The sequence below is a fragment of the Phyllostomus discolor genome, chromosome 4 (assembly GCF_004126475.2).
Source record: "Phyllostomus discolor isolate MPI-MPIP mPhyDis1 chromosome 4, mPhyDis1.pri.v3, whole genome shotgun sequence".
Classification (NCBI taxonomy): Eukaryota; Metazoa; Chordata; class Mammalia; order Chiroptera; family Phyllostomidae; genus Phyllostomus; species Phyllostomus discolor.
This window is the reverse complement of record NC_040906.2, coordinates 84,059,185-84,081,504: the sequence shown is the minus strand read 5'-3', so window position 1 is coordinate 84,081,504 and position 22,320 is coordinate 84,059,185. Positions and strand designations below refer to the sequence as shown.

Here is a 22,320-nt window from a genome sequence, read left to right as displayed (position 1 = left end):
TGAAGTCTGTTTTGTCTAATGTAAGTATTGCTACCCCAGGTTTTTATGTACATTTGCATGGAATAATTTTTTACATCCATTCACTTTGTGCCTGTGTATATATTTTGTTCTGAGGAGGGTCTTTTGTAGACAGCATATATGTAAATCCTGTTTTCTATCCAATCAGCTACCCTACTCACACTTTTTGACTGGGGCATTTAATCCATTTACATCTCGGGTTCTTATTTATCTGTATTTATTCCTTGCCATGCCATTTTCCTTTTGTATTTGGGTCTCTCTCTCTCTCTCCCTATACACACACACACACACACACACACACACACACATATATATGTATATATATATATATATATATATATATATATAATTTATTCTTTCTTCTTCTTTTTTTAAGATTTTATTTATTTATTTATAGGGAGGGAAGGGAACTTTCTTCTTCTTAAAGCAGTCTCTGTAACATCTCTTAAAGTGATGGCTTGGTGGAGATGTACTGATCTAGGCTTCTTTTGTCTTGAAAACTATTTTGCTTTCCATTTTAAATGATCACCTGGCTTGATAGAGTAGTAGGTGTTGCAGGTCCTTGTTTTTCATTACTGGAATATTTCTTTTTTAAATTTATTTTATTGTTGTTCAATTATAGTTGTCTGCATTTCCCCCCCAAGACTCTCCCAACCTAAGCCAACCCACCTTCCTTCCTTGCTTCCACCCTTCCCCTTGGTTTTGTCCATGTGTCCTTTATAGTAGTTCCTAAAAACCCTTCCCCTCCATTATCCCCTGCTACCGCCTGTCTGGTCACTGTCAGATTGTTCTAATTTCAATGGCTCTGGTTATATTTTGCTTGATTTTTTTTTTCTTTTGTTCATTAGGTTCCAGTTAAAGGTGAGATCACAGGATATTTGTCCCTCACCGCATGGCTTATGTCACTTAGCATAATGATCCCCAGTCCCATCCATGCTGTTGCAAAGGGTAAGAGATACTTATTTCTCTCTGCTGCACATAATTCCATTGTATAAATGTACAATAGTTTTTTGAGGCACTCATTGGTTGATGGGCACTTCAGTTGCTTATAGCACTTGGCTATTGTAAATTGTGCTTCTATGAACATTGGGGGGGCATAGGTTCTTTTGGATTGGTATGTCAGGGCTCTTAAGATATAATCCCAGCAGTGAAATTGCTGGGTCAGGGCACTTCTATTATTAGTTTTCTGAGAAAATTCCATACTGTTTTCCACAGTGTCTGCTCCAGTCTGCATCCCCACCAACAGTACACTAAGGTTCCCTTTTCTCCACATCCTCTCCAACACTTGTTGTTTGTTGATTTGTTTATGATAGCCATTCTGACCAGTGTGAGGTGGTATCTCATTGTGGTTTTAATTTGCATGTCCCTGATGGCTAGTGATGCTGAGCATCTTTTCATATGTCTCTGGGCCCTCTGTATGTCCTCCTTGAAGAAGTGTCTGTTTAAATCTTTTGCCTATTTTTTAATTGTTTTTTTTGGTTTTTTTGGTTTTTTTTTTGTCTTCCTGGAGTGGAGCCATGTGAGTTCTTTATATGTTTTGGAGATCAAACTCTTGTCTGAGGTATCATTGGAAAATATGTTTTCCCATATAGTTGTTTCTCTTTTCATTTTAATGTTGTTTTCTTTAACCATGCAGAAGCTTTTTTAAATTGATAAGATCCCATTTGTTTACTCTTTCCTTTATATCCCTTGTTTTAAGGGACATATCAATGAAAATGTTGCTGCATGGAATGTCTGAGCATTTCTTGGTGATGTCTTCCTCTAGGACTTTTACAGTGTCACAACTTATACTTAAGTCTTTTATCCACCTTGAATTTGTTTTTGTGTATGGTGTAAGTTTGTGATCAAGTTTCATTTTTTTGCATGTAGCTGTCCAGTTCTTCAACGCCATTTGTTGAAGAGGCTATTTTTACTCCATTTGATGCTGCCATCCCCTTTTTCTAATATTAACTGATCATAGAGATTTGGGTTTATTTCTGGGCTCTCTGTTCTGTTCTATTCATCTATGTGTCTGTTCTTATGCCAGTACCAGGCTGTTTTGATTACAGTGCCTCGTGATACAGTTTGATATCAGGTATTTTGATTCCTGCTGTTTTGTTCTTCTTTCTCAAAATGCCTTCAGCTATTCAGGATCATTTATGGTTTCATATAAATTTCTGAAATAAATCTGTGAAATATGTCATTGATACCTTAATAGGAATTGCATTGAATTTATAAGTCACTTTGAGTAGTATGGATATTTTGATGATGTCATTTCTTCCAATCCTTGAGCATGGTACATGCTTCCATTTGTTTGTGTCTTCATTAATTTCTTTCTTTACCATTTTATAGTTTTCTGGGTACATGCCTTTTATCTCCTTGGTTATGTGTATTCCTGGGTACTTTACTTTTCTTGTTGCTATATCAAATGGGATTTTTTTCCCCTCATTTCTGTTTCTGATATGTCATTGTTGGTGTACAAAAATGCCTTTGATTCCTGAATATTGACTTTGTATCCTGCTGTTTTGCCAAATTTATTTATTAGGTTGATTAGATTTTTTGGTGGAGTCTATAGGATTTTCTATGTGCATAATCATGTCATCTGCAAACAATGACAGTTTTACTTCCTCCTTTCCAATTTGGTTGCCTTTTATTTCATTTTCTTGTCTAATTGCTTTGGTTAGGACTTCCAATACTATGCTGAATTGAAGTGGTGAAAGCAGGCATCTTTTTCTTGTTCCTGATCATAGTGGGAAAGGTTTATGTTTTTGCCCATTGAGTATGATGTTGGCTACAGGTGGCTCATATATAGCCTTTATTATGTTGAGGAATGCTTCCTCTATTTCCACTTTGCTAAGTGTTTTTGTCATAAATGGGTGCTATACCTTATCAAAAGCTTTTTCCACATCCATTGATATGATCACATTGATGTAATTTATTTCTTTCATTTTGTTTATGTGGTGTATTAAGTATATTGATTTGTGAATATTATACCATCCTTGCATCCCTAAGGTGAATCCCAGTTGATCATGGTGTATGATCGTTTTAACCCATTGCTGGATGCAGTTTGCCAATATTTTGTTGAGGATTTTAGCATCTATGTTCATCACTAATATTGGCCTGAAGTTTTCTTTCCTTCGTATATATTTATCTGGTTTTGGGATTAGGATGATGCTGGCTTCATTAAAAGAGCTTGGTCATCTTCCATCTTCTTGGATATTTTGGAATAGTCTGTAAATATAGGTGTTATCTCTTCCTTAAATGATTTTTAAAGTTCTCCTGTGAAACTGTCTGGTCCATGGGTTGTGTGTGTCACAAGCTTTTTGATTACTGGTTCAATTTCATCAGCAGCTATTGGTCTGTTCAGGCTTTCTGCTTCTTCTTCATTGAGATTTAGAAAATTATATTTTCTCTAGAAATTTATCTGTTTCACCTAGGTTTTCAAATTTCTTGGCATACAGTTCTTCATAGTAATTTCCTATAATCCTTTGTATTTCTGTGGTATCAGTTGTAATCCCTCCTCTTTCATTTCTGATTGTGTTTATTTGGGCACTCTCTCTTTTTTCCTTAATGAGCCTGCTTAAAGGCTTGTCGATTTTGTTTATCTTTTCAAATAACCAGCTCCTGGATTTATGGATTCTTAGAATTGTGGTTTTAGCCTCTATGTTATTTTAATTCTGCTGTGATCTTGGTTATTTCCTTTTTTCTAGTTGCTCTGGGCTGTCTTTGTTGTTGTTTCTCATGTTCTTATAGGTGTAGGGTTTGGTTGTTTATTTGAAATGTTTCTTTCTCTTTCTTTCTTTCTTTCTTTCTTTCTTTCTTTCTTTCTTTCTTTCTTTCTTTCTTTCTTTCTTTCTTTCTTTCTTTCTTCCCTCCCTCCCTCCCTCCCTCCCTCCCTCCCTCCCTCCCTTCTTTCTTTTTCTTTCTTTCTTTCTTTCTTTCTTTCTTTCTTTCTTTCTTTCTTTCTTTCTTCTTTCTTTCTTTCTTCCTTCCTTCCTTCCTTCCTTCCTTCCTTCCTTCCTTCCTTCCTTCCTTCCTTCCTTCTTTCTTTCTTTCTTTCTTTCTTTCTTTCTTTCTTTCTTACTGTATTGCTATGAACTTCCCTCTCAGTATTGCCTTCTCTGAATCCCGTAACTTTTGGATTGTAGAGAGTTCATTTTCATTTGTTTCCATAAACTTTTGATGTCTTCCTTGATCTTATTCTTCACTCATTCATTGTTTAAGAGCATGCTATTCAATCTCCATGAGTTTGAGTGTTTCAGGTTTTTTCCTTGAGATTGTACTTTCAATCCCTTGTGGTCAGACAAAATGCCTGATATAATTTCAATTTTCTTGGATTTGTTGTAGGCTTGTTTTGTGTCCTATCATGTGGTCTATCTTTGAAAATATTCCATGGACATTTGAAAAGATTGTATGTTTTGCTTCTTTGGTATGAAAATCTCATATATTTCCATTAAACTCATTTGATGGAGGGCATTGTTCAAGGACACATACCTTTGTCGATATTTTGTTTAGAAGATCTGCCCACTTTTGACAGTGGGGTGTTGAAATCTGCTGCTATAAGAGTTTTCCTGTCTATATCTTTCTTGAAGTCCTCCAAAATTTTTTGTATGTATTTCGGTGCTCCTATGTTGGGTGCATATGTGTTTATAATGTTTATGTTTTCTTGATAGATTCTTCCACTACATATTATGAAGTGCCCTTCTGTGTCTCTTTTTATGGCCCTTGTTTTGAAGTCTATTTTGTCTGATATTAGTATTGCTACCCCAACTTTTCTTTCCTGTGTATTTGCTTGGAGTATTTTTTCCAACCCTTCACTTTCGGTCTGTGTAGGTCTTTTGTCCTGAGGTGGGTCTCCTTTAGGCAGCACATGCGTGGGTCATGCATTCTTATCCATTCAGCCACTGTATGTCTTTTGATTGGGTCATTTAATCCATTTACATTTAAGGCTATTATTGGTAGGCACTTATTCATTGCCATTTTTAGTATCTGTGTTCCTGTCTCTTTCACTGTTTTCCTTCGTTTTCTTAAAGCAGACCTTTTTGCAACTCTTGCCAAGCTGGTTTGTCGGAGGTATATTGTTTGAAGCTTCTTTTGTTTGGGAAGCTCCTTATTTGGCCTTCCATTTTAATTGAGAGCCCTGCTGGATAAATAATCTCAGTTGCAGGCCTCTGGTTTTCTTTACTTGTAATATTTCTTGCCATTCCCTTCTGGCTTGGAGCGTTTTCATGGAAAGTCAGCTGCTAGTCTTATCAGGACTCCTTTGTGTGTTACTTCCTGTTTCTCCCTTGCTACCTTTAAGATTCTCTCTTTGTCTTGGAATTTTGCCATTTTAATTATGATGTGTCTTGAAGTGGATCTCTTTGGGTTTTTCCTGATTGGGACTCTGTGTTTCCTGGAATTCAGTGACTTTTTTCTCATCAAATTAGGGATGTTTTCCATCACTATTTTTTTTCACATATGCTTTCTATCCCTTGTTCTCCTTCTCTGTCTGGTGTCCCTATTATATGAATATTATTATATTTCATGTTATCCTGCATTTCCCTTAACCACTCTTTGTTCTTACTGAGTATCTTTTCTTTTTCTTTCTCTTTCTGGGTGTTTTTTTCAACCTTGTCCTCTAGCTTGCTGATCCAATCCTGTGCATTATCTAGCCTGCTTTTGATTCCTTCTACTGTGTTCTTCAATTCTCAGGTTGTATTCTCCATTTCCTCTTGGCCCTTGTTGATATTTTCTATTTCCTTTTTCAAGTTCAAATAGTTTGTAGTGAGTTCCTGGTAGTTTCCCTCTACTTTTTGGTAACTCTCTGTGAGCTCATTGAGCTCCCTGATAACCATTTCTTTGAACTCAATATCTGATAGTTGACTTGCCTCTATTTCATTTAGCATTCTTTCTGAGGCTTCCTCCTTTCCTTTCATTTGGGGATTGTTTCTTTGTCTTCCCATTGTTTGTGAAAGTCTCCTTGTTACCCTCTGCTTTTTAAATTGATCTGTTATGACTCTGTGGGCTTATGGTGTGAACTTGTATGGTAGAAGACCTGTGATATTCAGTGGTGCAGTCTCCTTGATCTCCTGAGCTTGCTGGTCTTGGGCTGTTGTTTATGTTGGCTCTCTGTATTTATCTGACTTTTGATTATAGTTGGGTCTTTCTTTTGGTGGGTCCTTTCCTGAAGCTGGTTAACTGAGGGTTACTCCAGCTATTATGTCTTGCATTCTGTTGTGCTAGTGTGGACAGTTTGTGTTGAAGCTAGTTCTTCAGTTTGTCTGAGGTCTTGAGGCTTCTCTCTAGCTATTGCTCAGTTGTTTGTTCTGGGTAATTTCTCCACCATTTAGTTGTATTTCCAGGTGAGTCCTGGGTGAGGGTTAGTATAGTTTCCACTCCCTCCTTCACCTTCTTCCCTTGTTATTTATTGGTGGTTCTTTTGGTGGTGGGTTTCCTCTTCCAGCAGATATACTGGTATTCACAGCTCCCACCTACTCTTTTTTGTGATCAGTTGTAGGGGAAAGCAAAATGGTTTCAAACAGCAGGAGTGTATTCTATAGTATTTAAAATAAATAGATAGGATATCCTTTGCATATGTATAGTGTTAACCATGATATTTCTCCCAACTAGCCACTTTTTAGAAAGGGTGGAAAGAAGATAAGACTTTTGTTAGGGACAGAGAGGACTGTGAGTTGGATCTAGAAAGCAGTGAGCTTGTGGAAGGTCAGATTATGAGGTAAAGTGGTAGTAAAGGATAGAAAATAGGTATAGTGTTTGAGATAATAGGGTTAACCACAACAGTAATAAAGTTCCAGAATCAGTGAAGTGAGCGAAGTTCCAGGAGCGGTGCTGTGTAGTATTTAAAATTGTATGGAACAGCAATTATTTACAATAGTAATGGAGCAACAATCGTATGACAGAATCTGTGTGATCTGAATAATAAGAATAGGAAGTACAGGACCTAGAGTAGTGTGCTATTGGAATACAAGTTAAGTTAAAGATGGACAACTAAAAATACACTATGAAAGAGAAAAGAAAGGAAACCAGTTGGACAATGCAATTTAACAAACTAAGTGAAGAAGACTAAAGAGAAAGAAGAGAAATAAAAAATACTAATAAAATAAAAGATGTGAAAATAGTGAAATAATAATAATAATAATAATAATAATAATAATAATAATGCAAATATACAATAACTTTCAAGTTCTCTGGAGTAGCAAAGTGAAGTTTGTCTCACTGTCTCAGTTGTTGGGTTGGCTCATCTTTCGGTCTAACTCTGGTCCTTTCACAGCTCCAGCTGCTATTGTCTCACTTGAGGGAATTAAAAAAAAAGAAAAAAAGGAAGGGAGGAAAAAGAAATATAAAAATAAAGAAAGGAAGAAGAAACTAAAAAAAGAAGAAGACGAAAACTCCTAATGGCTTTAAACAAGCCAAGCCAGTTCTACTGGTCTTCCTGGCTGCAGCAGGCTGAAGAGGGATTTGTGTTGCTTTTCTTCCTTCCTTTGGTTTTGAAGGTATTGGGGCTAGCTCTGAGCAGCACTCTTCCCAGTTGCCCAGCCTCCAGCCCAGTTCCTCAATTTGCTTCAGGGCCCCCAATGCCCTTCCACGCTCATCCTATGCATTCAGTTCACCAGTTGTGCTGTCCTTGAGGTGCACCAATTAGGGGTAACTTATACACCACCTTCAACTCACACACGACCTTCTTGCTCTTTGCTGTCCTAGATGCTAAGGACTCTCAGAGTCTCTTCAGGGTTGTTCAGCACCTCTACTCTTTCTGCTGATTGCTGACTTCTTGAGCCTGGCTGCTCTCCTCTGTGGGGGTGTCTCCACTTTCCTCTTAGAGAACCATTCCACCCTGCACGATAGGGGTGCCTCTATGGCTGCCCCAGAGGATGCAGATGCTTGCCTACTCTGCTGCTGTGACCAGAGAGGTGGGGAGGGTACAATGTGCCTCTGGGCAGTGGAGTCAGGCATGCTCCATCCCCCAGGACTGTGGGCATGAGTGCTTGGCCTCCTCTGCTGGGGTAGGATTGGTAGCAGCTGAGTTGTGGGTTCGGGTGTATGCCATCCCCAGGGCTTCGAGCGTGAGCACACAACCTCTGCAGCTGCTGCGGTGGCAGCTGGGATGGCTGTATCAGGCACCATCCACCTGCCCGGGGGTTGAAGTAGTGAGATTCAGCTTCCATTACTGCAGCAGGAAAGTAGTCTCAGGACGGCAGTGTCAGGTGCACTGGCCTTTGCTGCTGTGGTGGCAGCCACAGCCAGGCGGGGAGCAGCTGGATCAGTGGCACACCACTGGGTTCTTGGGCATGGTTAGATGCTCTCTGCTGCTGCAACAGGGGGCAGGGATGCAGGCACGATCCTGGCAGCAGAGGTGGGCTCATGGCTGAGGCTGAGGGGGTTGCATGGGGGCAGCCAGGGCAGGTGGGGTGGCTGCTGTCAGAGAATTCCCTAAACACCCGTTGAGTGCCCCCTTTTTTTTTCTTTTTGAAAAATTCCTCCAATTCAAGTCTGCTGCTCCAAACAAGTGCCTGGCCTCTCACACAGCCCAACTCTCCAACCAGACTAGAGACTATCCGGGTCAGGATCTATCATGCCCCAACTCTTCCCAGCCAGCATCCACAATCTCTGTGGGTGCACACCACTTCTGTGTGTTTGCCACTTCATCCTTATTCCCCCCAGCAACCTCAAGCATCCAGTTCCTTCCTGGTGCTGCTAACACCTTGTTTGGCAAGGGACGGTGCTGTTGACCTGGCTCTCTCCCAAGAATCCTATGGTAGATCCAGTAGTTGCCAGGTCTAAGTCTGCAGCTGCCCTGGTCCTGCACTGGTCCCAGGGACCTGATTGTCCCTAAGCATTCTCCTTGCTGTCTGATTTTTCAATGTCTTCTATGGTTTTGGCCTCCAATCTTCATATATGCTGGGATGCCATTGACTGTTCACTCTGTTCCTCAGAAGATGGGCTAGGAGTTCCCCCTGTGCACAGGAGGGCATGGATTCCACTCCAACCTATGTTGCTGACATTTTCCTATCCTCATTACTGGAATATGTCTTGATGGTACTTTCTGCCTTGTAGCGTTTCTATTGAGAAATCAGCTGATAAACTTATTGGAGCACACTTGTATGTCACTTTCTGTTTCTCCCTTGCTGCTTTTAAGATTCTGTTTTTGTCTTTAAATTTTGCTATTTTGATTGTAATGTGTCTTGGAGTGGGCCTCTTTGGGATGATCTTGAATGGGGCCCTTTGTGCTTCTTGAATTTGTGTGACTTTTTCCTCCACCAAGTTAGGTGGTGAAGGAAAAAGAACGAAACTGAGCAAGATATAAATAAATAAGCATATAACTTGTTCATGGATTGGAAGAATTAACATAATTAAAATGGCCATACTACCCAAAATAATCTATAAATTCAATGAAATTACTATTAAAATACACATGACATATTTCACAGATCTAGAACAAATACTTCAAAAAATTATGTGGAACCAAAAAAAAAAAAAAAAAAAAAAAGATCCCAAATAGCCACAGAAATCTTGAGAAAGAAGAAAAAATTTGGAGGGATGACAACCTGATATTAAACTATACTACACAGACTCACAGTAATCAAAATAGTCTGGTCCTGACATAAAAACAGACACATAGATCAATGGAAAATAATAGACCACGAAAAAATAGACCCATTCTCTGTAGTCAATGAATATTAGATAAAGGGGCATAAACATACAATGGAGTAAAAATAGCATCTTTCATGAATGTTTTTGGGAGAACTGGAGTAGTACATGCAAATAAAAATTAAAGTAGAACACCAACTTATGCCAAACAGCAGTATAAACTCAAAATGGGTAAAATCCTTAAAAATAAGGCATGATATCATAAAAGTCCTAGAGGAAAACATAGGCAGTAAAATTTCAGTTATCCCATATAGCAATATTCGAGATAATATATATCCTAGGGCAAGGGAAATAAAGGAAAAACAAAACAAATAGGACTACATCAAATTAACTAACTGACAGTAACCAGAGGGGAGTGGTGAAGGGGGTAGAAGAGGAAGGAAAGGGAAGGGTCCTCATGGAACATGTATAAAAGACTCAAGGTCAAAGCCAATGGGGGAAAGGATTAAGGGTGGGAGGTGAGGGTGGGTGTGGTGGGGGAAAATGGTGGCAGAAAAATGGTGACAACTGTACTTGAACAACAATAAAAATATAATTAAAAATTTAAAAAAATAAAAATCTACTGGGAACCGCGCTGCCTGGTATCAGAATCTGTAATCCCCACCAAGGCTAAGGCTGAGAGAACGACCTTGGACCATAAGCCAACAAGGAGACAAAAGCTTCTCTCCCTGGCAGGAGTGCCACTTCTGTTCCTTTTACTTCACCCTGCCTGTCCCCCAATGCTTGGTTGGCTAGCCAATGATGGGTAAGATTCCCCAAGGGGGGGATGACTTAAGATAGGCACAATCACATGGGAGGCCTCCAAGGAAGGACCTTGGGGGCTACAGCAAAAAGGGGTGATGGACCCTTGCCCCTCAGCTTTGACAAAGCCTGAGTCCTCATTGTCTGTGAGAAAATCTCCTAATCTCTTGGCTGCCTTACTTCCCTTGCTCCACTTAAGCCTGAAACAATGCTGAAGGGTGGTGCCACACTGTGCTGGAAAGGCCGGGTTCCTGGGTGATCAGGCCTAAGAAAGAATATGTAAAATCCTGTGAAACCTGCTTTGTTTAGAATGCTCTCAATGAAATGATAAGGGTCCAAGCAAGAAGTAAGTTTGTTCCTCAGAGTTTTACAGCTCTTTAACTATCTGACCCTGACTCAAAATAGGCCCTCAGAGTTCTTTGTTATCTATTGTTTGATCCTTACTTCCTGGCAATGAGTAATGAGCTTTACCTGAATTCCTGTGTAAACAAACCCAATAAAAGCCTGCTCGGGTGGGATAATGAGGCGCTCTCCCCTAGGGAGGGTGGCCAAGGTTCTCCCCACTAGAGAGAGTGGCCGTTCTGTCCCTATTTCCCCACAGGACCTGGCTGTCTCTGTGTATGCTTTTCTTGTGTTTCGACAAGCCATCCACAGCATTCTGCGGTCACTGCAGGCCACTGGTCATGTCAAAAATCTTCTGTACAGATAAAGAAACCATCATCAAAATCAAAAGGGAATTGACTATATGGGGGAATATATTTTCCATGATACATTGGAAAAGGGTAAAATTTTCAAAATATATAAAGAACTCACATGGCCCAATACCAGGAAGACAAACAATTCAATTAAAAATGGGCAGAGGACCAAGGAGGACATACAGATGGCCATAGGAATATGAAAAAATTCTCATTATTACTATCCATTAGAGAGATGCAAATTAAAACCACAATGAGATATCACCTCACACCTGTCAGAATGGCTATCATGAATAAATCAAACTACCAAGTGCTGGTGAGGATGTGGAGAAAAGCAAATCCTAGTATACTGCTGGTGGGAATGTAACTGGTGCAGCCACCTAGTAAAATAGTACGAAATTTCTTCAAAAACTTAAAAATGGAACTTCCTTGTGATTCAGGGATTCCACTGCTGGGAATATACTCTAAGAATCCCAAAACAACAATTCAAAAGAACTTACACATCCCAATGTTTATAGCAGCACAATTTACAATAGTCAAATGTTGTAAACAACCTGTGTCCATTAGCATATGAATGGATTAAAAACAGTGGGCCATCTAAACAATGGAATGCTATGCAGCAGAAAGAATGAGGAAGGAATTATTACCCTTGGCAACAGCATGAATTGAACTGGAGAATATTATGCTAAGTGAAAGACAAATATCATATGATATCACTTAAAAGAGGAATCTAATAAAAATAAACACATGAGCAAAACAGAACCTGAGACTTGAAAAAAAGGAAGAGATTGACAGCTGCCAGAAGAAAATGGGAAAAGAGGGAATGATGGAAAGAAGGGGAAAGGGGTATAGAAAGAACATGCATGAATGACCCATGGACATGGGTAATGGAGTTGAGATGGACTGTGGGAGTGGGAAAAGGGGATGAATGGAGGAAAGCAAAGGGGAAAAATTGGGGCAACTCTAATAGAATAAACAAGAATAAAAAAAGAGAGGAAAAAAAGAAAAAAGTATATTCAGTAGTTACAACCATTTTTATAAAACAAAAAAGAAACATTGAATAAAAGGGATATTGAATAATTTACACATTATTTAGGTGTTAATATCCAAAATTTGTAAAGTACTTACAAAATTCAAGACCAAAAAAACAAACAACCCAATTAAAAAATAGACAAAGGACCTGGATAGACTGCCACAGATGGCCAATAGATATATGAAAAGATGCTCAATGTCACTAATTATCAGAGAAAGGCAAATTAAAACTACAATGAGATATCATCTCACACCTGTCAGAATAGATGCTATCAATAAATTAATAAACAACAAGTGCTGGCGAGGATGTGGAGAAGTGAGTACCCTTTGCCCTATTGGTGGGAATGCAGATTTGTTGTCACTATGGAAGGCAGTATGGGGATACTTCAAACAATTAAAAATGGATAAGCTTTTTGACTCAGCAATCCCAGTCAGGAATCCCAAAGGAATTTGAAAGAACGTAAGTACCCCATGTTCATTGCAGTGTTACTTGCAGTTTCCAAGGTAGAAAAGCAGCCCAGTTGTCCATCAATAGATGAGTGGATAAAACAACTATGGTACAGTTACACAACAGAATACTACTTGGCCATGGAAAAAAGAAGACAGTTTTACCCTTTGCTACAGCATGGATGGATCTGGAGAACATCATGCTGAGTGAGATAAGCTAATCAGAGAAAGACAAATGCCATATGATTTCATTTATATGTGGAAGCTAATAAACCAACTGAACTAACAAGGAAAATGGGGACAGATTCATAGATAGAGAGCAGGATGACAGATGATGGGGGGAACTTACAGGGTGGAGGAATGGAGGAAAAAGGACTCATGGACATGGACAACAGCATAGTGATTGCAGAGGGGAGAGAGACATAAGGGAACAAAATGGTAATGGGGAGAATATAAAATAAAGATTAAAAATAAAAATTTATATTTTATTGATTTAAAATATATGAAGGCAAGATAGAATAGTATAAATATAGAATAAGTTACAACTATAGAAAAGAAATTAAAAATGTAAAACTCAAGTATGCTATTACTAAAATATTAACCAAGATTTGTTTTATATATTTTAAAGTGAACATTATTTTTATAATGAGAAAACAAACTTTTAAAAATGTAACCCTTGTATCCAATTAACTGATTTATTGAACTCTGCATACATGATGGCTAAATTACAGAATATCTCCTGCATTACAAGGTACTTCTTTTTTGCTTCTTTAATTTTTATTTTATTTTTTTAAAGATTTTATTTATTTATTTTTAGAGAGGGAAGGGAGGGAGAAAGAGAGAGAGAGAGAAACATCAATGTGTGGTTGCTGGGGGCCGTGGCCTGCAACTCAGACATGTGCCCTGACTGGGAATCGAACTTGCGATGCTTTGGTTCGCAGCCCAGGCTCAATCCACTGAGCCATGCCAGCCAGGGCAATTTTTATTTTTTTAATTTTAATTTACAATTAATATTATTTGTATTAGTTGCATATGTACAGTATAGTGGTTAGACAATTATATACAGTACAAAGTGTTCCCCTGATATTTGCAGTACCCAGATGGCACCATATATTGTTAGCATAATATTATTGGCTATATTCCCTATGCTGTACTTTACAAACCCCTAACTCTTTTGTAACTACCAATTTGTACTTTTTAATTTTCAAAAGGTAAGATTTTGTTCTTTTTATGACCAAGCAATATTTCATTGTATATGTGTGTGTACCACAGGCTTTTTATCCATCTGTATTCTGGTGGATACTAGAGTTGCTTCCATAGCTTTGTTATTGTAAATTCTACAATGAACATAGGAGTACATATATTCTTTCCAATCAAGTTACTTTTAAGTTTATAAAAAAAGATGGCAGACATGAATAAATTTCACTCACCCCTTCATTACTTATCCTGTGCTAACACTCAGAAATCATGTATTAAAACAAAATTGTGAAAAAATTAGTTTGTTTAAACAACAGGCAAAATGGAATTTCTGCAATCCATAAATAGAATGTTTGAATTGTATCTATACCTAGTGTGTCCAGGAAAAAGGCAGGATCTTAGTCCTAGGAAACATTCCACATTACATAAAAATGTCATTATTAGAGATTACAATTAAACAATTTCATTTAATCTGTTTACCCTGAAATATATATTTTAAGTTTTATACCAGTGACAATCAAGGTCTAAATGCTAGATTTAACTAGTTTGCAAATGATTAAGGCAAGACAAAATCCGCATGAGGACAAAGTCCCCATGGAGAAAGACAATACAAATATGCAAAAGCTGTCTTTTAGGCCAAAGAAGTATGGAAAACCATCTTATTTCTAATTAAAATATACCAATCCTCATGTGGTTTGAGATATAGTTAAAATATAATCATATAAATATTACTCAAAACCCAAAAGAATATAACAATTTGTATAGGAAGCATAAAAGGTTTGTAAAACATTTCTAATTTAATCTTTTTATCTCCCACCCCCAACACACTGTGGATAAACATGTCAATTTCTTCACCCTTAGAACTAACATTTTGTGCCTGAGTATGTGCATTTTGCAGTATTTTTCACCCAGAGGTCTTCTTTGATGGAATCTTCTTGCTTGGTCTTAGTTAGTTCAAATATGTATGTCACTTTAACGTTTACAATCTATAAATTTCAGATAGCCTGAACAAAAGGGATTGGAAACTCTCTTGCTTAAGATTATAAACCGAAAAAAGAAATCTCTTAGAATAGCTTGATTCATGGCTGAAACAGTTGGATATTCCTGTGTATATTCTCACTACCTGCTTCCCTTGAATTTTTAGAATTGACTGTCCCATTTTTAATTTTTCAGATTATCAATATTGGTATTTGCATGTATTTATTATACTTCTCACATGAGGTACAGCCTTGATGTATGTTGTTACAATTGTTTCTGAACACAACCCTGCAAAAAGCCCCGTCTCAAAGAAGCCACACATCTTACTTAAGGACACAATGAATTCCGGTTACAATTTCTATCTCTGTCAACAAAGCTAATATTCTCACACTACCTTTACTTGAAAAAAATGATACTCATTCACCCTCATTTCTTACGTTCTGACCATCTGCATCCAACACACACACGCACATGCACATGCGCGCGCACTTGTAGAGGAATAGACAGTCTCAAAAAATAATTTAATGGATCAAAAAGGAGAGAGTTCTGGAAAAGAAAAATGGGGCCAACACTAAGGGGCATAGGTATCATGTAAAATGAAAAGGCAAATTTCACCTCTGTAGGCTAGTCATTATGATAAAAATCTTTTGTGTGGCCTTGGCTGGTGTGGCTCAGTGGTTGGAGCGTTGTCCCATAACTGAAAGGTTGTGGGTTCAGTTCTGCTCAGGGCATATACCTAGGTTGATGGTTTATCCCCAATTGGGCATGAGTGCCAGGAACCCCTTGTCCAAACACATATGATCCCTGGTCCCTGTGTGGATCAACCAATCAATGCTTCTCTTGCATCGATTCTCTTGCATCCATGTTTTTCTCCTTCCCTTCCTTTCTCTCTAAAAAAAGCAAGTGAAAATGTCCGATGAGAATAAAAAAAATCTGTGTGACAATATGCAGAGCTAATGAATATTTTGTGAAGTAATTAAGTGAGACCTTAATGAAGAAAAAAGAAACTAACAAAGCCACATGATTACAGTTAATTCTGGAGCCCTTTCTGGGCTCCTCTCTCCCACCCATCTCCCCCTACTCTCACAATTTAACACATACATATGGACTTGCTGATATTTAATATGTAATTATTTTATGAAAATTTACAAAATTTTGATTACTAATGTTAGGGTTTTTAGTGTAAGATTAAAGAGGGTTCTAATCCCAGGTCTACTGTTATGCAAATTTATAACTTTGAAAAACTGACTGGGTAACAATGATCATCAGTTTCTTCATCTGTAAAATGGGGTTAGATATAGTTTATAGGATCACCATGTGATTTAAATGAAATATATATTTTAAATGTCTAAACACTTAATGTCTAAATGCTTAAAGGTAGGCTCTCAAAAACAGCAACTTTAAAACATTTTTCCACAGTGTTTAATACAAGCTCAGAACTATAATACACATTCTATAAATACATGTAAATTGTATTATTAAATACAATGTAAACTGGCTTATTAAAATATGTGAATTTTAAAAGAGCTAAAGTAAATTTCCATTTGATTCTTTGGAGAATGTGTAGAGCTTTCACTGATATCTCATGATATCTTAATGGGTTGTTATATAATCAGTGCTTTTGCCTGTAAACCCTAAATTTGGCCCCAGGACACCTGCACTGCACACTCTGCACTGCACCTGTTTGTTTATGCTATTCCAGGATTCTCACTTTACTGTACTTACTGCAGATAGCACCAAACTTCTGCCTCTGTTTAAAGGCACTGAACTCTTGCAAGGATGAGGGAACTACATGTACTATTGATGTCCTGTATAGTTTTTACAACAGTTTCCCAGTCATGTAATACCTCTGCTCTTTGATTTTCCTACTGTTTGGAAGGTTTTTCCTGTTGTAATTCTATAGAGGGAAAACTGCCACAGGTAATCTAAATGGAAATGTGTAAAAACTCTCCCTGGTCTGAGATAAGAAGAGTTTATAAGTAAACTCTTATTTATAGTTATGGAAAGTCATTTTTCTACCCTAAAAAAAGTAATCACAGAGGGTCCACCTAGTTCAACTTTAAAACAGAACTGACCAGTCTGAGTCAGACATGGTAGAGGTATCTAGGTATTGTGAATCAGACAATCAGCAAAGAAAAGAATCACATGGAAAGATGTTAAGCATCTTTTCATATGTCTTTTGTCTATCTGTATGTTCTTTTTGGAGAAGTGTTTATTTAGTTCCTCTGCATATTCTTAATGGGGTTATTTTTTCTTTCAGTGTTAAGTGTATGGATTCTTTTTTTTTTATTTTATTTATTTATTTTTAGAGAGGGAAGGGAGGGAGATAGAGAGAGATAGAAACATCAATGTGCGGTTGTTGGGGGTTATGGCCTGCAACCCAGGAATGTACCCTGGCTGGGAATCGAACCTGGGACACTTTGGTTCCCAGCCCACGCTCAATCCACTGAGCTACGCCAGCCAGGGCAGTGTATGGGTTCTTTGTAAATTTTGAATATTAATTTCTTATCAGATGTATCAGTAGCACATTAGCCTATTTTTTCAATCCTCAACTGAGGATATGTTTCTTGATTATTGATTTTAGAGAGAGGAAGAAAGAGAGAGGGAGATAAATGTGAGAGAGAAATATCGATTGGGAGAAATATCGATTGGTTGCCCCCTGTGAGCACCTGACAGGGGATCGAACCTACAACCTACGTATGTTCCCTGACTAGGAATCAAACCCTCAAGCTTTTGGTGTACAGGATGACATTGAACCAACTAAGCAAACTGGCCAGGGATCATTAGCATATTTTGTAAACTTAAAATAATACTAACAAACTGGTTAGATATAACTAGACAGCAATAGTGGTTACCTCTAATAGCCAGCTGTGCAAATTGAACAAGTGATTTATATTCCTTGAACATAATATTCCACATGGGTAAAATGGGGTTCATGTTTACTTAGCTAATAGGATTGCTCTGAGGATTGAGTAGTATTTTAGCACAGTGTGGGTACTCTGAAAATATCAGGCACCCTCACAGGAGAGAGAATGGATCATGAGGAAGTTAATAGCATAGCCTTGCAGATGACCAAGTCTGATAAGAACAATGTGTATTTATGTCAGGCCCTGATGTATGAAATAGAAACCCTTTTTCCAAGGTACTCAGTTTGCCTCAAGTGCCAACTTTAGGTAGGTGCATATCTAGGTTCTGGAGCTGCAGCAACAAACAAAGTGTTACCTTGCCCTTGTGAAACCTGCACTATAGTTTTCATTCTAGGCAATTCAAAGTAATTTTCACTTAAGTTAGTCCCTGCAGATACCTACTAGCAAAATTGACATATGAAGAGTTAAAGTACTCACAGATAATGATGTGTCTCTAGAGACAGAGCTACTAAACTGTCCTAGGCAACTGCATAAAATGGGTAAGTATAGGAAACACTCAACCATGGAAACTGATGGAAATGGGGGAAATCCAAAAGTAGGTAAAAAGATGAAGGTATTACCAAACTATAAAGAATCCAGACAGAACATATTTTTACTGCATGAGCTTTTACTTTGTAAATACTATGGCTAGAAATATAGAGCAGAATAAATCGGGAGGAAAAAAAAGACATTCTTTGTCTTCTATGTATCACCACAAGGTGCAGGCTCTATTTATCTGAATATAACCATTTTTTTGTAGGAAGACTGGGGTAGCACAGGGTGTGGAACATTCAAATATTTGTTGAATAAATGAGTAACATTAAGAGCTTCTCATCTTGATACTTCTCCATATTTATTTACTGACATAAATTATTCATTCATAATATTTTAGTTTTATGTTCATTCCCTACAAGATAGTTATCATTAGCCCAGGTTATAAATACATAAAAATACATGTAGTTTATTCAGCTTTCCCCCAATGCACAGCCAACCCATGTCTGCAATTTTAATGAAATTTGTTGCAGGGCCACACCCATTTCTTTCCATCATGCAATACTAAGGAAACAAAGCTGTAGAGGAGGAACACCATATGTGAATTAACAATCTAAATACTTGTAGCAGTAACTGGTAGAATTAATATTATCAGTAAAGACATGTTATAATATCAGCAAGAAATAGTAACTTCACTCACAACCCACAATGCTCTCTAAGGTACATGAACTTAGCAGAGGGTGAGGGCTTCCCTTCATTCACCCCTGTGTTTTTCCTAGAAATTGAATAGCAGTTAATGAACCAATACATTTCTGTTGGATGTTTATATGTCCACCCTTCAGGGAGTTAATTGATAAACCACTAAAATACAACCAATTAGGTTACTACCAAGTCCTCTTACTGCTCTCTTCTAAATAACACAGTTCTAAAGATGCCTTTGGTGTATATTTAACCTGATGCATTAAGTGTCAATTTTATGAGTTAAATTTAAAATTCCAGAGATTGTCTTTGCACCCTGACAATATTCACCCAGGAGACTAAGAAGATACTCAGAAACCATTCAAAATAAAGACATACATGTTCTGACTTTTTGTTGAGTCTGAACTAATCTTCATTTTTATGTCTCTCCTGTTAACTGATAAATTTTTGTGTGTGTGATTTTTTTCCAGTCTTTGTTGAAACTTGAACTTACATACTAAGTTCTGCTGTGACTTTCCTTCTTTACTATCTAATAGTGAATTCTTACTGATAATTGCCTTTCACATGTATAATATTTACCCCTTTTCTTAATATTGGGTTGGTCAAAAAGGTTTTTTTTTTGTCCATACAATGGCTCTAGTAGGGCTTAGTAATCTTTAACTTCATTCAAAACAATTTTGTTGGCTTTTATTGTGACACCTGTCATATTAGAATATTTTTTAAATATAAAAATTGGCAATTTTTGTGTAGCTATTTTAATATTGAAGATGGAAGAAAATATGAAACATTTGCAGCATATTAAGCTTTATTGTTTCAAGGAAGGTAAAAATGCAACTAATACACACAAAAAATATTTGTGCAGTGCATGGAGAAGGTGCTGTGACTGATCAAATGTGTTAAAAGTGATTTGTGAAGTTTTTTACTATATTGATATTTTGGCCAAATAATTATTTGCTGTGGGGCTGTCTTATGCACTGGAAGATGTTTAGCAGCACCCCTGGCCTCTACCCACTAGAAGCCAATAACGGGAGATAACCAACATACTCAAAATATTCAAATCAATAAAGGTATTGGTGAAAAGGAATGCTGTGTCTTTGATTTTGTGGAAAAAATTAAGACTTTTTGGGCAACCCAATATTAATAAATATCAAATAGGTGGCATGGAGTCATTGTCATACAAAATAGTCACTTCTTCTTTTATCCATTTGGCTCTTTTTATAATTTCCTTTTTGATTTGCCTTTGAATCTTTCAGAACTCTACTCCTTGCCTTCTGCAGTTGTCTCACCCTTCCTTCAAAAGTGCCTTTGATCACACAAAGGGTAGGGAACCCCTCTCTTTCTTCCTTTGGGATAGGAAGTGGATCACAGTGAAATGAAGACGTGCTTGAGTTCAAACAGGCCATGATAGGCACCAACCCACAGCAAGAGGTCCATGTCCTCAATGGGCAGAAGGTACTCTGTACTAAATTAGCTTGCATCTGACAAGTTTCAACCTCACTGTGGGGCAGCCAGGACACTTAAAGAAAGCGGTACCCCTCATAAAAAGACACAAGAATGCCCAGAAACTTACATTTTCCTCATATATATGACATCTCCTCCTTAAAAAACAAAACAAAACAAAACAAACAAAAAACTCTAAAGTAAATAAAATGTTCTTTTCCTTTTTTTTTCCTGTAACATACCTTTCATAAATGTACCAAGTGTACCAAATGAAGGATTCTGAGCAAGTCTCATTATAATGTGTGAATGTATGTGTGTTTAAATTTACTCAATTACTTTTAAAATACATAAATGGACAAATAGGTAGATAATAAACAAATAAATAAATAATCAAACAAAATAAAGCCCAGCATTTAGCATGTATATTTTCTTACCTAGCAATAAGATCTCATTTCAAATAATGTCATCTATGGCTTAACCACTTCAAAACAGGGTAGTTTTCTTCTCTGACATGAATAAAAGAAATACATAATTTGGACTGTGCTTTATAAACTTCCACCTCATACACTAGGAGGATCAGAAACTAGAACTTGCTACAAAAGAAAATTTTCTGTAGGTGTCTGAGCAGGGGTTAACTTGACCTTACCCAAACTGAGATGCAGGGCAAGCCTCCCTTTCTGGAGCTCCAGGGTGATGTGGTCTCCACGTTGACCTTCTCCATGGAACAGAACACCATCTCCTTGGATGCTCTTGAACTTCAGAGAGATAACATCTTTGAGAGTGCTCAGCAGTTTCTGATTGAACCTGTACAGAAGGGAGCTTCTGCCATCAAAATCAGCAACATCTGATTCTGGGTGCAAAAAGAGAAGAGGAGAGAAAAATCAATGTATTTCCTCATAATTTCTAGTCTTTCTTCCTAGCTTAGTTGTTGTCCATTGTATATACATGTTTTTGACATCTGGAAGGACCTGTTGTTTTAAGGGGAGGTATATAAACTAGGCCCATCCTAATTAGATATGGGGGGATAATTTATGTATAAGCAACCACGACGCACTGAGTTAAAGTGAACTGATCATCATTCTAGAAGCAAAAGCTCTCATTAGTGATATGTCATTTTTTAAACTTACTTCATTGTTGTTCAATTACAGTTGTCTACATTTTCTCCCCACCACTCTCCCCCCACCCCTGCCAAACCCATCTCCTTCCCTTGCTTCCACCCTCCCCCTTGGTTTTGTTCATGTGTTCTTTATAGTAGTTCCTGAAAACCCATCCCCCACTATCTCCTCCCCCTTCCTCTCTAGCTTTTGTTAGATTGTTCTCAATTTCAATGTCTCTGGTTATATTTTGTTTGTTTTTTCCTTTCATCAATTATGTTTCATTTCTTTTTTGTCATGATATGATATGTCATTTCTTTTTTGAGGGGACAGGATGAGAGTGCCACAAGTACCTATGTTAGGATCTACTCTGTCAGATGCCAGGATGTAATAATATCTCATAATTTTTCTTTCTTGTTACTTTGCTTGATAGTTGGAGCTGCTCAATCCACTCATCTCAGGACCAAGGTTAGAGATAAAAAAGTAGTATTATTATTCAATGACGACTGAATAGTACTGTCTTTCAACTACCCTGTGTTGAGGATTCTGAGATTTTTTCTGATTTCAGTGGAAAAGAATACTCATATGCAGTAAGAAAAAACTTGCTATTTTAAAACAGAGGGAAATATATTGCATCCTCTCCACCCCTTCCTCTATCTTGTGCCAGTGACAATTATTATTTTAGTCTTTATATACAAAATATTTATTTATTGTTGTTAAAGCAGGAGGTCAAGTAATTATAATTTAGATACACTTATATTGTGAATGTGTAAAATCTATCTAAAAATTTTATGACAAAAATTTTAGAGGGATTTTAAAGGGATTTTACCTCATTAAGGAATGTATACAGATGGCAAATAAGTATGTAAAAAGATTTTCCACACCTATATGCCATTAGGGAAATATAAATTAAGACAACAATGAGATATCTCTACATACATATTAGAATGA

At 37.4% G+C, this 22,320-nt stretch overlaps 1 protein-coding gene across 1 annotated transcript in view; it reads right to left on the bottom strand.

Moving 5' to 3' along the window:
* Positions 1–22,320, bottom strand: part of CNTNAP5 (contactin associated protein family member 5) — a 959,167-nt gene that overhangs the window by 477,501 nt on the left and 459,346 nt on the right. Inside the window, exon 5 of the mRNA XM_036022576.1 lies at positions 20,922–21,125. Coding sequence (XP_035878469.1) covers positions 20,922–21,125 — 204 coding nt within the window. The remainder of the gene's footprint in view (positions 1–20,921; positions 21,126–22,320) is intronic.